Source organism: Diadema setosum, chromosome 19 (genome assembly GCF_964275005.1).
Source record: "Diadema setosum chromosome 19, eeDiaSeto1, whole genome shotgun sequence".
Classification (NCBI taxonomy): domain Eukaryota; kingdom Metazoa; phylum Echinodermata; class Echinoidea; order Diadematoida; family Diadematidae; genus Diadema; species Diadema setosum.
Genome location: NC_092703.1, coordinates 27310937 through 27324112, shown reverse-complemented (window position 1 = coordinate 27324112; position 13176 = coordinate 27310937). Strand labels below are relative to the sequence as shown.

The 13176-nt window shown below is 38.8% G+C and overlaps 1 protein-coding gene across 3 annotated transcripts in view; it reads left to right on the top strand.

The window, feature by feature from the left end:
• Positions 1-13176, top strand: part of LOC140242591 (small ribosomal subunit protein eS4-like) — a 120799-nt gene that overhangs the window by 95222 nt on the left and 12401 nt on the right. The window contains exons 1-2 of one of the 3 annotated variants that reach the window (XM_072322341.1): positions 24-90; positions 10976-11053. In XM_072322341.1, coding sequence (XP_072178442.1) covers positions 88-90; positions 10976-11053 — 81 coding nt within the window. In that variant the 5' untranslated portion in view covers positions 24-87. Of the gene's footprint in view, positions 1-23; positions 91-5072; positions 5115-10975; positions 11054-13176 lie in introns of those variants that run through there. The other 2 variants (XM_072322340.1, XM_072322342.1) reach the window with 2 other exon arrangements.

Below are 13176 nucleotides of genomic sequence, written 5' to 3'. Positions count from 1 at the left end.
TGTATAAGCAATACGACGTTCGATAGCGATCGATCATTACTTTGAAGCTTCCTCAAATTGGTCCTTTTCCTTCTAGCCTATGTCAAGATGGTATGTGATGAACAATGTACTGGCTGATAAATCCTTTTAAATCTTCCTAATCCGACAATATTTCAGAGTGAAACTCGAACTTTCAATGCTTTGATCATCAGTCTCTAATTTTCTTGGTTTGTGACAAGAAAAAGTAATGTTAGTATCTAGAAAACTACGTGTAATTATACGTACACCGTGCTTCCAACACGCCCGAGACTGTACTGTTCACCATCAATTTGTCCGCCGGCCACGGCAATCAATCTCTCACGGACGGGCCTGTTCTACATTGACACTCAATACTAGCTGAATACGCAATACAATCGTATGGTCATGATGATACAGAATCTAATACGCACTAGGAGATGTTTGGGGTGTTTTGGTCGTAAATACTACGAAAAAGAGTATAGTTTATAAAAGGACTGACATTGTGAAACTGCTGTACAATAAATGACTCAATGTAGGTTCCCACTCATTCACTATGCACAGTACCGTGCCGTAGCCTATCACTCGGTCTCGGGGCATCAACAAGCAAGGCAAGGCTAGTCATTGCTTGCGCATTGCGTGTGCCACTCCACAATCAAACCGTGTTGGCGTTAGACCTCTGGCCTCCAACTCCATTTACCAGTAGGGGCGCTGGTCCGAGAATGAGGATCGTATTTGTATATGAGGGTCGTCTTCGTATACGGTGACTAGGTCGCAAGCTGCCGACTTCGCGGCGAACGGCGTCCCGATGAATGAGGACGCGTCCTTAAAAATTGATATAAGCTTAGAAAACTTTGATTGTCCCCAAAAGTAAGGACGCAAAAGCGCAACTATTGATTGCTTCTTGCTTTGACCCTCGTAAATGAGGACGATGTGCAATAAACAGAGATCACTGCTTTCCTCGTTTTCTGTGTGCCCATGCATATGTTTTGTTGTAAGTTGAAGCTGACATACATGTAATACATGTAGGGCGATCTCTATATACGAACGTACCGCTGCATGCTGCGCATTGCGACATCAACAAGTCATGCAAATTTTGCGTTTCTAGGAGCAATATGGATCGAGTTTTATGAGCAAAATGCTCTTCAACCTAAATGTGAGTATCGATGTCCTACTAATACTATTAATCATTGTGATGTTTGTATAGACCATCGGCATAACATACCTGCTAGTAGATCTCTAGTGCTTGGATTACATACATGGACGTTTCACTCGGGATACTGTAAATTGTGAACAATTCTTGCAATCGGCCTATTGTGGCATGTTGATTTGTATGTGAAAGGCAGATGAGTTTCAAGTCTGTTTACGTCTATCACTCAATTACTACAATTTTTAGTTGAAAACGACACACATTAGTATTTTCCATTCAATGTTATAGCGCTGACGAAACCTGCATGTTTATTGTATTAGAAGTCTTGTGTGGGTATGCATGTGTATGCAATGTGGGTGTTTGAGAGTATAGTAGTCTGTATACCCAAATGCCAGGAAATTGTTATCATACATCAAGAAAAAACAAAAACAAAACAAACAAAACAAGCGCCAAGAAATCAGGTACATACTTTTGCACCATTTAATCACAAACACACACACAAATCTTCACATTTTTATTGCCATTTCAATAAACAAAAACAAAAAAGTTTTTAAACAAAAATAGGCACAGGTATCACAGCACACGATGCATGCATTTCCTTTCTGTGCTGATAATATTAATGCTAGACTAGAATTATAATACAAGCAGTATGCTTTAAAAAAAAAAAGACTAAAAGCCTAATTACATTGTATGCCTAGAATAATGAAACATTCTGCAGTAAGATAACTGGAAACAAAAAAAAAGAAACAAATAGATAAGTGACAATTTAAGTATAACAGACATAATAATAAACTTAGTAAATTGTAAAAAGTTAGTGAGTGTTGAACGTGAAATTGCACTTAATAATTATTATTAAACAGTTACCAAACAGTTTGGCACAGGCAGAGCTTGGCCTAGGAGTTGCCGAGGAGGGCATAAACAAAAGTTTGACTTTATTGTAGGAGCTGATGTCAAGACTTTATCATTTGTCCTCGGGAGAAGATAGTTTGGTGACTTTTTTTTCAGTTACAAACAGAATGGGCAGATGCTAAGCACACAGCTGTTCATACACAGCAACATATCAGGAAGGAATGTCCCTTAACATTATATACAACACCGTTAGTCAAGTACACAATATTGTAACATTATGCCTACGGTACACTTTACGATCTTACTTTGATATCACAGAAGTTTTCCCCGTTTCGAAATAAAAATGTCATTTTCTTTTTCTACAGAATTAAGTCATGAGAATTAAGGTTACAGCGTCATTCCCATCAAGAACAAGCTGAAGGAAAGTTGAGCAGTAATTCTGGATGTTAATTGCATGACGACAGGTGCAAGCTATGTTTCATGACGCCGTGACACTGGTACTGAGAGCCGCCGGGAAAGCCGACATTCGTGAGGAGCAAGCCGAACATGCGAACATGAATTGGGAGTAGCCCAACTTGCATGAACATGTGCCTTTTAATATCAATTTCTAGAACTGCTGTCGTGTTCTGTCCTCCAAGATCATTCACTGAATCAAAGAGAAGAACAAATACTGTAATTAATTTGTACAACAAAAGTAAATCGTGCACTGACGTTAGAACAAAGTCTTCGGGATCGGCAGTTTTGTTTCCTTGTATCATTTTGTGTGTGTGTGTGTGTGTGTGTACAACAACACACACACAAAACCCAACACTCAAGCTCCGTTTATATTATGTGATTATCGACTACCCATAATACGTTACAAAGCAATATCAAATGAAATGTTATCACTTTAATTTCGTTGATATTGTACATTTAAAAGAGAAAGTTGTTTGTACTTCATGCTTAGTTTGAAATCACATCAAAGTAGTTGAGGATTCGAGTACTATTCCAAAGGTTCATTGTTCCTAATGTCCGTTGTACTATAAAAGGTTCGACGGGTCGTCGGTTTTACGGCTCGCTATTCCCAAGGTTCGTAACGGTTGTTCCAAAGGTTCTTTATTATATGAAAAGGAAATTTAAGGTTTGCTATTCTGAAAGTCCATTAATCCAAAAAGAAGTATCATTCGTTTTTCCGAAGGTTCGTTCATCCGTCAATGAAAGGTTCTTTTTTATATGAAAAGGAATTTTAAGGTTTACTATTCTGAAAGTTCATTAATCCGAAATGAAGTATCATTCGATTTTTCGGAGGTTCGTTCATCCGTCAATGAAAGGTTCTTTTTATATGAAAAGGAAATTTAAGGTTTGCTATTCTGAAAGTTCATTAATCCGAAATGAAGTATCATTCGATTTTTCCGGAGGTTCGTTCATCCGTCAATGAAAGGTTCTGTTTATATGAAAAGGAAATTTAAGGTTTGCTATTCTGAAAGTCCATTCATCCGAAATGAAGTATCATTCGATTTTCCGGGGGTTCGTTCATCCGTTAATGATAGGTTCTTATATGAAAAGGAAATTGAAGGTTTGCTATTCTGAAAGTCCATTAATCCGAAATGAAGTACATGTATCATTCGTTTTTCCGAAGGTTCGTTCATCCGTCAATGAGAAAATGTTCGTTATTTCGTGTCGTTTATCATAAAATGGAAATAAGGTTCATTGTTCAAAAAAAAAAAAAGACCGTTCATCCTGAAATGAAAACGGTTCATTATCCGAAGACTCGTTGATCTAAAAACGATGATGTATGCTTTTGTTAGCAGTCCTATATAATCACCTCTTCGTTTTCAGATTAACAAACGATTTTCATTTCCGATTAACGAACCTTGAAACACAAAGATTCCTAACATTTTTGGATTAAGGAACCTTCGTAATAGCGAACCTTATTTTATTTTCGTTTTAGTGAACGCAAGGAAAAACAAATCTTCGCAGTAACGTCATATGTCATACAATGTTGTAATGACGGACAGTAGTTTATTTCGGATTTGCAACGAACATCCAGGTACACTGCAAACAGAATTTGTGTGTTTTGGAATTACGAACCTTCGGAAAAACGATCGTTATTGCATTTCGGATTATCTTATAATAGGGCCTAATGCAGGTTCCCTGAAACGCAGAGCGATTTCTATTTAAACCCGCTAAAATATGATGCGTTCTTTCACAAAGAGACGCTCGCTAAATTTTTCTTATGCTGAAGTTATCGTAAGCGTCCCGCATTTCTTTATAGAGCCTAATAGAATAAATTTCGTTTATTCTTCTTTTTCAATGCCGCCCGGAAATTATTTCGTTCAATCGAAAATTTAGCTATAAACGTTTTAGTTTTGAGCGACTCAATGATGTTTATTTCTAGATGTGAATTTTTGCATGTGCTTCGACGTTGTAACAATATGTCGTTCATGTCGTCGTAACGCAAGTGCACCATATCAGCTCCTCTTGCCAACGCAGCATGCAGAAGCATTGTTGAGCATAAATAATGATTCAGGGAAGAGTGTAAGGGCCTATTTCAGAGCTGCCATTATCCTACACATCGTATGATCTTACCTTGCTCAACTTCGATTGTGCTGTTGGGATCTGTGCCATAAGACAAGGAAAGAAAAATATATCAAAAACTGTTAAGAAATGTTCCGGTTTCACGGAGAGAAATACAAATATGCAGTGTGATATTAATACTGAATCAGAGTGGCAGAAATATATCAATGTCACTTTTATGTGTAACGTTGCTTACCTGGTTCGTTTTGGCCTTCATTACACAACTCCTTCATTTCCTGAATGTGAACATCCATCAGTTCTCGGAGGTCATCTTTATGAAATTAACAGATGTAGTTTGGTTAGTACACATCTAGATTCAAACAGAATTTAAGATGTGGCACACATATAACACTTCTAAAGAAGTACATATAATCTGTTCCTGCTTATGATGCAATAACCAATAAAACAAATGTGATATCATTCACCGACCAATTAATGAAGCATGCGTGTGGACCATCATGTGAGAAGTTCTGGTAACTTTTCTTACCCTATAATAATACAAACTTTGTACTGGCCTCTCCCCTCACTCGACTCCACGATGACGGGCGTGCTACCGGACCTACAGGTGAGAGCTCACCCTCATAGATAAAATGATTCACGGGAATAAATTAAACACAGTTTTGTTAAAACTATGAGCACTGGATACTCTGTAACTGTAGTGAGACCAGTCTTTAAAATTGCTACAGTACTCGCTTACGGGAGCCATTTTCAAGTTTATTTCATAAATCATTATTGGGATTTTAAAAATGGGAATATCATTTAATTGTGATCGAAAGAAGTAGCTTTGATAATTTCGTTTCCACTGTTTCAAAATAATTATGTTTATTTTTCTTGTTTGTTTTTTGTTTTGTTTTGTTTTTTGCTTAAAGTTTTGTTAGTTTTATTCAACCGTTCCTTGAATATTAAAGCACTTTCCGTTTTGTTTGTGATCATTTAAATGCCCATGTGCATGCATACATTATACGATACATGGGAAACTAGCGTCGGCATGAACGCAGCTGCCATGCACGGGCAGTCGGACATATTCAACACAACGATGTGTTTACAACGGGATTTTAGGTACCGGCATACAGTCGCCAAACCAGGCAATCGGAAATCGGAATATTAATTAACAATAATTAGAATTAATATTTTAGCTATTAGAAATATTCATACCGTTCAAATTTGCCATAATTCCACTGCAAAGTGCATTGGTGACTTCGTAGGTGTGTTGCTCCATGATGCGTGTATTGCCATTGACAGCACAGCGACTTTCACATTTCGCGCGATAAATCCACGGGAAGACGGACAACCCACAAAAGTAGACGGTGAACTAGGGGTATTTGTACACGAGGAATCCGTTTATCGCATCTAGAACGTGCGGTTCGGTACCCCTAAGCCCGCAAAGCCCCGAGGAAAAAAATCGTCCGCGAAAAAGCTACCGATCATGATTTTCGCGGACGCGATTTGTCCGCGTTTACGGAGATACCCTCGTTTGTGCGGACGATCCGCATTCTCGGACCAGCGCCCCTACTGTTTACCTTACAGTGCGCAAGTGCGTGCACACTGAAGAAAAGAGGTCCCAGGTCTATTTGATTTCACCCTCCATTCACTTAGTTTTATTTACTTTTACACACAAATGTAAATTTATGCATGCATGCACGTGCATGTTGAATGTGTATTGTGTTGGGACCTAATGTTAGACCTAGGACCTAATGTTATGCACTTGTCAATGTAATGACTCACCCCACTACCCCCGGACATGGGTGCGTCATTTCCTCGTTTGGTCCGTCAAATTTGTGACCCAGGTGTTCGTCATTTTACCAGCTTTGTCCGTCAAATTTTTGACCAAGGGGTGCGTCAAAATCCCATCATTGTCGGTCAAATTTTTGACCGAGGGGTGCGTCATGGTACGTCACTTGGCTATGGAAAATAACACGCATTATTCTGAAACGAGGGGTGCATCACTTGGCTATGGAAAACTGCACACATTTTTGCACGCTACCAGTACCGTATACACGTACCGCGAGTGAAATTACAGTGAGCGTTTTCCCGCGGCAAGTGAAAATCAAAGTCGGGAAGCGTTTTGGAATAAGAGGGAAAAATGCTTGCCAGAATCTGGCAAGCAAATAATTTAAAAGCCACCCTTTCTCCTCACATTTTTTATCAAACAAACCCATGAAATCACGCATACTCAATCTCAAACCAGGGACTGTTTAGCGATGTAACAATTTCAACCTTACTGTCGAACACTTAGTGCCTATTGCATATTGCGATGCAACACCAACACACATTGCTATCGAAGAAAGTTTGTTTATATTCCAATACAATGTGCGTCTAAATACTGTTCTGTGGTGACAAAGGCGAATCTTTGACAGTAAAAGAAGCGGCAGCAAAAGAAACTGCCTGTCGCATGCCATTTTCTGCTCGCGGGATTAGCCCGACGAGACGCGCGACGCTGTTCGTACGCTGTGCGAATCTCTACGTACAGCGACTGGGCTGTGTATACTCGCGGGAATGCCGTGGCGTGGTGTGTACCTGCGCTGCAGTATGCATCCACCGGACTAGCAATGGCCGCGCACACACAGCGCATCTGCACACAGTAGTCATGTGATTGTGTATGTCATGTATGGATTGCATGCACAGAATACATAGGTATTGTACGGAATATCGTAGCATGCAGCGTGATGTACGGTGAATGACGGTACGGTGCTTACAGGGCCAGGGTAAGGGAAACTTGCCGAAACTTTTACAAATTATGTTTACGAACCAAAAGAAAATGAAATTGCTTGAATAAAACGTATGCAAAAATCGTTTCAGTATTTTCGGGGGTGCGTCAAATGTACCGAGGATGTCCGTCAAAAAAGTGATCGAGGTGTGCGTCACTTCCAACGTGTTGTCCGTCAAAAAAGTGACTGTGGTGTTCGTCACTTGCAGCGTTTTGTCCGTCTAAAAAGTGACTGTGGTGTCCGTCAAAAACCCCGTGTGGTCAGTCAAAAAATGACCATGACGCACCCATGTCCGGGGGTAGTGGGGTGCGTCATTACATTGACAAGTGCATTAGTAGTTAAAAAAAAAAAAAAAGGCAGTGTATACAACCACACGCGTGTGTCTTTACCATTTGCCATCCAGCCACACGAGTGTGGTTGTAACTTGTAGCTATGGCCCGAGTCGCTAGATACAGCCACACTCGTGTAGATTTAATGTACATACCCACACAGGTAAATTACACACGGAGAAGCTTTAGATCTATAGAGCTCTAAATTTATATATTGCGTAGCAGGGAACACGCTGTGTGTGTGTGGCCACATCAACACGCGATATGATGACAAGTACCCACCGCAAAGCGATGAACCTACATTGTAAATTGTACCTCCTACCACCAGATTAACCTCCTTTAATATTATCTCACCATCGAGACAAATATACTTTTTTTTTACATTAAAAACTTTATTCGAATTTTCTTTATTTGATAAGATGAATTTAAAATCAATAGCAAAGTTACAATTGATTTTGGACTTTGATTTACGACTGATCATGCATCGAGTCGTTATTGAGACTTCGCCTCCATTTGTTCGGGTTAGGTACTCGCAAATCGCGCACTTAGCATACACAGGCAGCCGGCGTGCGGGTCCCTGCTAGGGCGGCGGGCGGCACACAACTGTGCTGGCTAGGCTGCAGTTAGCTGCGCTGAGCGATTGCTAGCACCCGAAGTCATGATGTAGGGCCTACCATCAGCAGTCTAGTGATGTCAATCCGAAGTCCCCCAATTTAGCGGCAGTTGTAACTTTGCTATTAATTCTAAACCCATCGTATCAAGCAAACACCATGAGAATGGAGCAAAAAAAATATTTGTGAGAAAACAATATCAGAAGGGATGAAAATGAGGGTTATGCTTTCATTGCTTTGCGAGCATGCTGGTTGTGTGGTGTTCATGTGCTTGACATACGTTATGCATGGCGATCATCTTCTGAATTCTCCGTGTGTGTGTAGATATACATTACACACGAGTGTGGCTGTATCCAGCGACTCGGACCATGGCTACAACCACACTTGTGTGGACGTGTGGCTGGATGGTAAAGACATGCGTGTGGTTGTATACACTGCCTTAGAAAAAGGAACACCAGGTTTTGGACATTTTTGCTTTTCTGCAATATTTTTGTTCAAGTCAATACATTCAGGTTTCTACATCAATGTAGAACTCAATGTTATCAAACTACTTTTATCTCAATGTTAATTTTGTTAAATACATCATACAATTTCACAAAATCCCAAAATGTTATCATCATCTTTATTAGGCTGCACCAGAATCCAGACAAGCTCTATGCATGTTCAATGTCAGTGTGCGTAGAAGGCCACTGAAAAGCCATAGCTTGTCGGCCCAAGGTTGCATCAGCACTTGATCGGGGACATAGCGGCACCTGTTGGTGTCCAAATTCTGGCAAGTCGGCACTTGCGTCCAACCTCTGTAGTCTCCAGCCTACATTTAGTTACTGCATTGGCACATATGGAGATTTTGCTTTTCTTTTGCATTTTTTAGGATACCATCACTTTCTGAGCATGCAATAATTGAAAAATCTCGCAACAGAATGCCGTAATAGTTCAAATTTTTGTGTTTTTTCGGTAACCGTGATTTGTAACACAGGATTTTAATTGTGCACGCTTTGGAAAAGTTGCACCAGTTCTGCGTTTGACAACGATTAATTCGGGATTTTTGATGGATTTTTTTTTTTTTTTAGGTGACTATGGCACTTTCCTGCTGTGAACATCTGTGCCAGTATATGAAATGATGTGATATAATCACATAATTTCAATGCATTTGTTGTGACAGTAGAATTTGCTGACTTGCAATAAGTGATAAGTGTCCGGATTCTGGAGGCCAGCCAAAGACTGGGGTTTTTCTCTAATGCCAATTTAAAGTAGGTCCTAGACTCCTAAGAGCTATTTCAGATCTCTCTCTCTTTCTGGAAATGAATTCTACACGCCTGCAATACTAAATCTATGCGTGGAGATGGTTCGGGACTAGTAATGCACATGCTCTTTTGTACTAGACGTCTATACGGCTGGTGCTACAACTTTTAGTTTTAATAGATGTCATGACAGACCTTAATCCTCTTCCTGCACACTGTAGCTTACAGTACAACTCGAGAATACATGTGCATGCGCGCATGCAGGCTAGGGTTTAGCGTTTCTGTGCTATAATAATTCATGATTTAAAGGTTCTAGACTCTATGAGATAATGGTTACGGAGTATAAAACTGTATTAGTGTCGATTATCTATGTACACATTTGTACATTGTAACATGAAGTTAGTGGCACAACAAAAAGAGGGGCTTGATGAGTCCAGAGTCAGAGAGACAAAACTTTCTAGACATGTCTAGAACGTCTAATCTACTACTAATTATGAATGTCAATAAAGGTGAAAGCAGCATGGTTGTATGTTATGAATGTCAAATGGTCAGTTTGGTGTAGATAAACGGACAAATTATACCTAACGGTAGTAAGTCTATTACCACTACCAGAAGTGGCAACCCCCCAACCCCCTCGACAAAAAAGAAAATCTAAAAAAAAAAAAAAAATAAGAGTAATAATACTGTACGAGCTGAAATTTTCGCGTACAGTTATTTTCGCAAATTGCTACTTGGAGGACATTTTCACGTGTTGTTAATTTCGCGGTTGCGAGGGTCTAACTGTACTTAGTTATTTGCGCGTTGTTATTTTCGCGCGTTGTTATTTTCGCGGTTCAAAGGCGATTCGCGAAATTCGCGAAAATAAAACCACCGCGAAAATTTCAGCTCGTACAGTACTTTAAAATTCTCAGCTAATGAACTCAAATTCCATTAAGGTTTGATCATGATGTCAAAACACCTGAATGCAAGGTGCTATAAAGCATATTAATCGTGCCCCCATATTGGACAATTCACAATTCGACTCCACAACGCAAAGGAACCCCAGCCCAAACAAAGTAAAGAAACCCCATCCCAACATTTGGCAACAAAGGCCGCAAAGCAGAAACCTAAAAATCCATGCTCCTTTTGACATTCTGTACATTTACTAATAATGTTTGACTAATTAATCAGATCTTGAAAACTGTTCAAGGAATTTACAAGATCGCATTGTGTGTGTTTTAAACCATCAGAAGGTTTTATTCCTTCAGATGATGTCCACAGTGTACATATTATGAAACCATTCAGTTTGAAGAAAAACTAATGCGAAAGGTTTAGATCCACTTTTTGCACATCCCTACTTATCTCAAAAATGAAATTTATTTTTGTAAGTTAATGTTTACTGCGTTGGACGCAGTATGAACATTGCATATGTGGTTTATTATTATGTATGACTTCAATTCAATGATGAATATGTTGTCCTATTGAAATTATAGAGTCTTTCATGAATAGTATGTGCATACAATTAATGTCACTATGTTTTCCTGTGTTTTCATTCTAGGCACGTGGGCCAAAGAAGCATCTGAAGCGGTTGAATGCTCCCAAGCATTGGATGCTTGGGAAGCTGAACGGAAACTTCGTAAGTACTTTTTTTTCTTTAAATTTTTTTTTTTTCACTTGTCAGGTCATATATTTATTTTTGAAATGCCTGAAAACATTCGAAGCAAATACTAGTTTATTTGAATGGCACCAAGCACTATGCATCCACCCTTAGTTTGTATAATTTCTTCCTTGCTTCAAGGTCCAGTTTACCTTTGGGAGCAGTGATTTCAAAAATGTTCAAGATATCACATTTGATTCATATGTGTAGGTCTGTTGTATCATAAAACATCCTACCATATGAAATATTTGCAATAAAACCTAAAATATAAGGAGATATCATGGTTTTTCGCAATAGACCGTAACTGAATACGGTTTAGTCTGTAAACATCTTTATTATAACTATTGTTAACATTTTGTGTATTTAACAACACTTAACATCGATTATACGGATTCAAATTTTGACAGTGGTTGTTTCTATCCCTAACTCACATTTTAGAACTATTTTAAAGCACTAATGCTGGGTTTTTGTTTCATCTGCAAATGGTAAATTATGCCTTTCATCCATCCTGTGGTTTTTCTTCAGCAGGCAGGATCAGATATGATTAGGAGTATAGACTTGCTCAGATTTTCTTACTTTTTGACAGTTGTATCCATGGTAGAAAGTGTTGTGCCATTACACCAGCTTTGCAAAGATTTTGTAAGCAGCATAAAACATCATGGACTAGATGAAATTGTCTCGGCATTGTTTGATGCCTATATCACTGTTGGTAAACATGTTGATTGTCAAGGAAAAGCCTCGGTTCCATTCTGGCCATGTCGTGCCTCCTGGCCACAGTGCAACAAGATTTCCTCACATGAACATCCCCAGGTTTACAGGATATGGCAAGTGCTTCATGGCAAGCATTTTTTGTCATTGTCCAGTGCAACATATTGACAAGCTAGCCACTATATGAGGGACCATTGTATAAACATTGTTTCAGTTTTACATCATATAAATTGTGTTGTTCCAGTGTCACTTCTTAGATTGTATTGTGATATCTTAACCCTATTCTAACTGGGGGGGGGGGTCAAATTGACCCCCCCCCCTCGACGTTTCTCGCCACGATTCCGCAACGCGCAAAGATTTTGCCGCGTCGTTTCATGACTTTTTTCATTTGAGTCTCCCGCATATTTTGAGACCAAATTTGCGACGTTCGGGTACACCGTTCTGAAGTTATGCAATGTTTTGCATATGCATGTCAACCCAAAAAACGCTCGAATTCATGATTTCGTGTGCAAATCCAATGCAAACTGTGTTTTTTTGTTTAATTGATATAAATTAGATTATTTCAACTTTTAACCATTGAAATAAATCAATTCTAATGTAGATAAGCTTGAAAAAGTGCCTCCAACAAATTTTGGCAAAAAAACAATAGAAAACAAAAGATCGAAAAAACAATAAAATACATAAGAAATTAACAAAACAATAAAAAACAAAAGAAAATGATTTTGATTGCGCTATTTTTTTACTAGAAAATTGTTTGATGTGTCTTGAGGAACTCTGACACAAAAATTAAATAATCCTTCAGTCTTTTTGATGGAGTTATAGGTGAAAATATGATTTCATGCGTTAATTTGCATAATTAATTTATTAAAAAATATGAAATCAAAATTTTTCTATTGTATGACCATGTAATCTTGTAGTTAACATCCGGCTCTATGTTCACGCAAAATTTTGCGGCGATCGCGCGATCGGCGACCGAGATCTGAAGGGGGGGTCAAATTGACCCCCCCCCCCCCCCCCAGTAAAAACTTGGTCTCAAATAGCCCAGTTAGAATAGGGTTAAAGGGATGTTATAGTTTTGGTAGAGATGGAATCAGATTGTAACTTTTTACAAGATAATTAGAAACCACCTATGAAATATTAAAGAACATACAATTCTATAGGAATTCAAAGTTTATTGAATGAAAATTGGGTTTGAAATGGCCGAAATATATAAAAAAAAAAAACTAAGTAAAACAAAGTGAGCCTAAACAAAGGTGGGTCCCATCTTTTATTAGGACCTCTTTGTTTCTGGATATCTCAGCCATTTCAAAACCAATTTTCATCATTTTGAGTTTGAATCCTCTTGGAATTGTGTGCTTTTTCATGTTTCATAAGAGGTTTCTCATAATCTCACA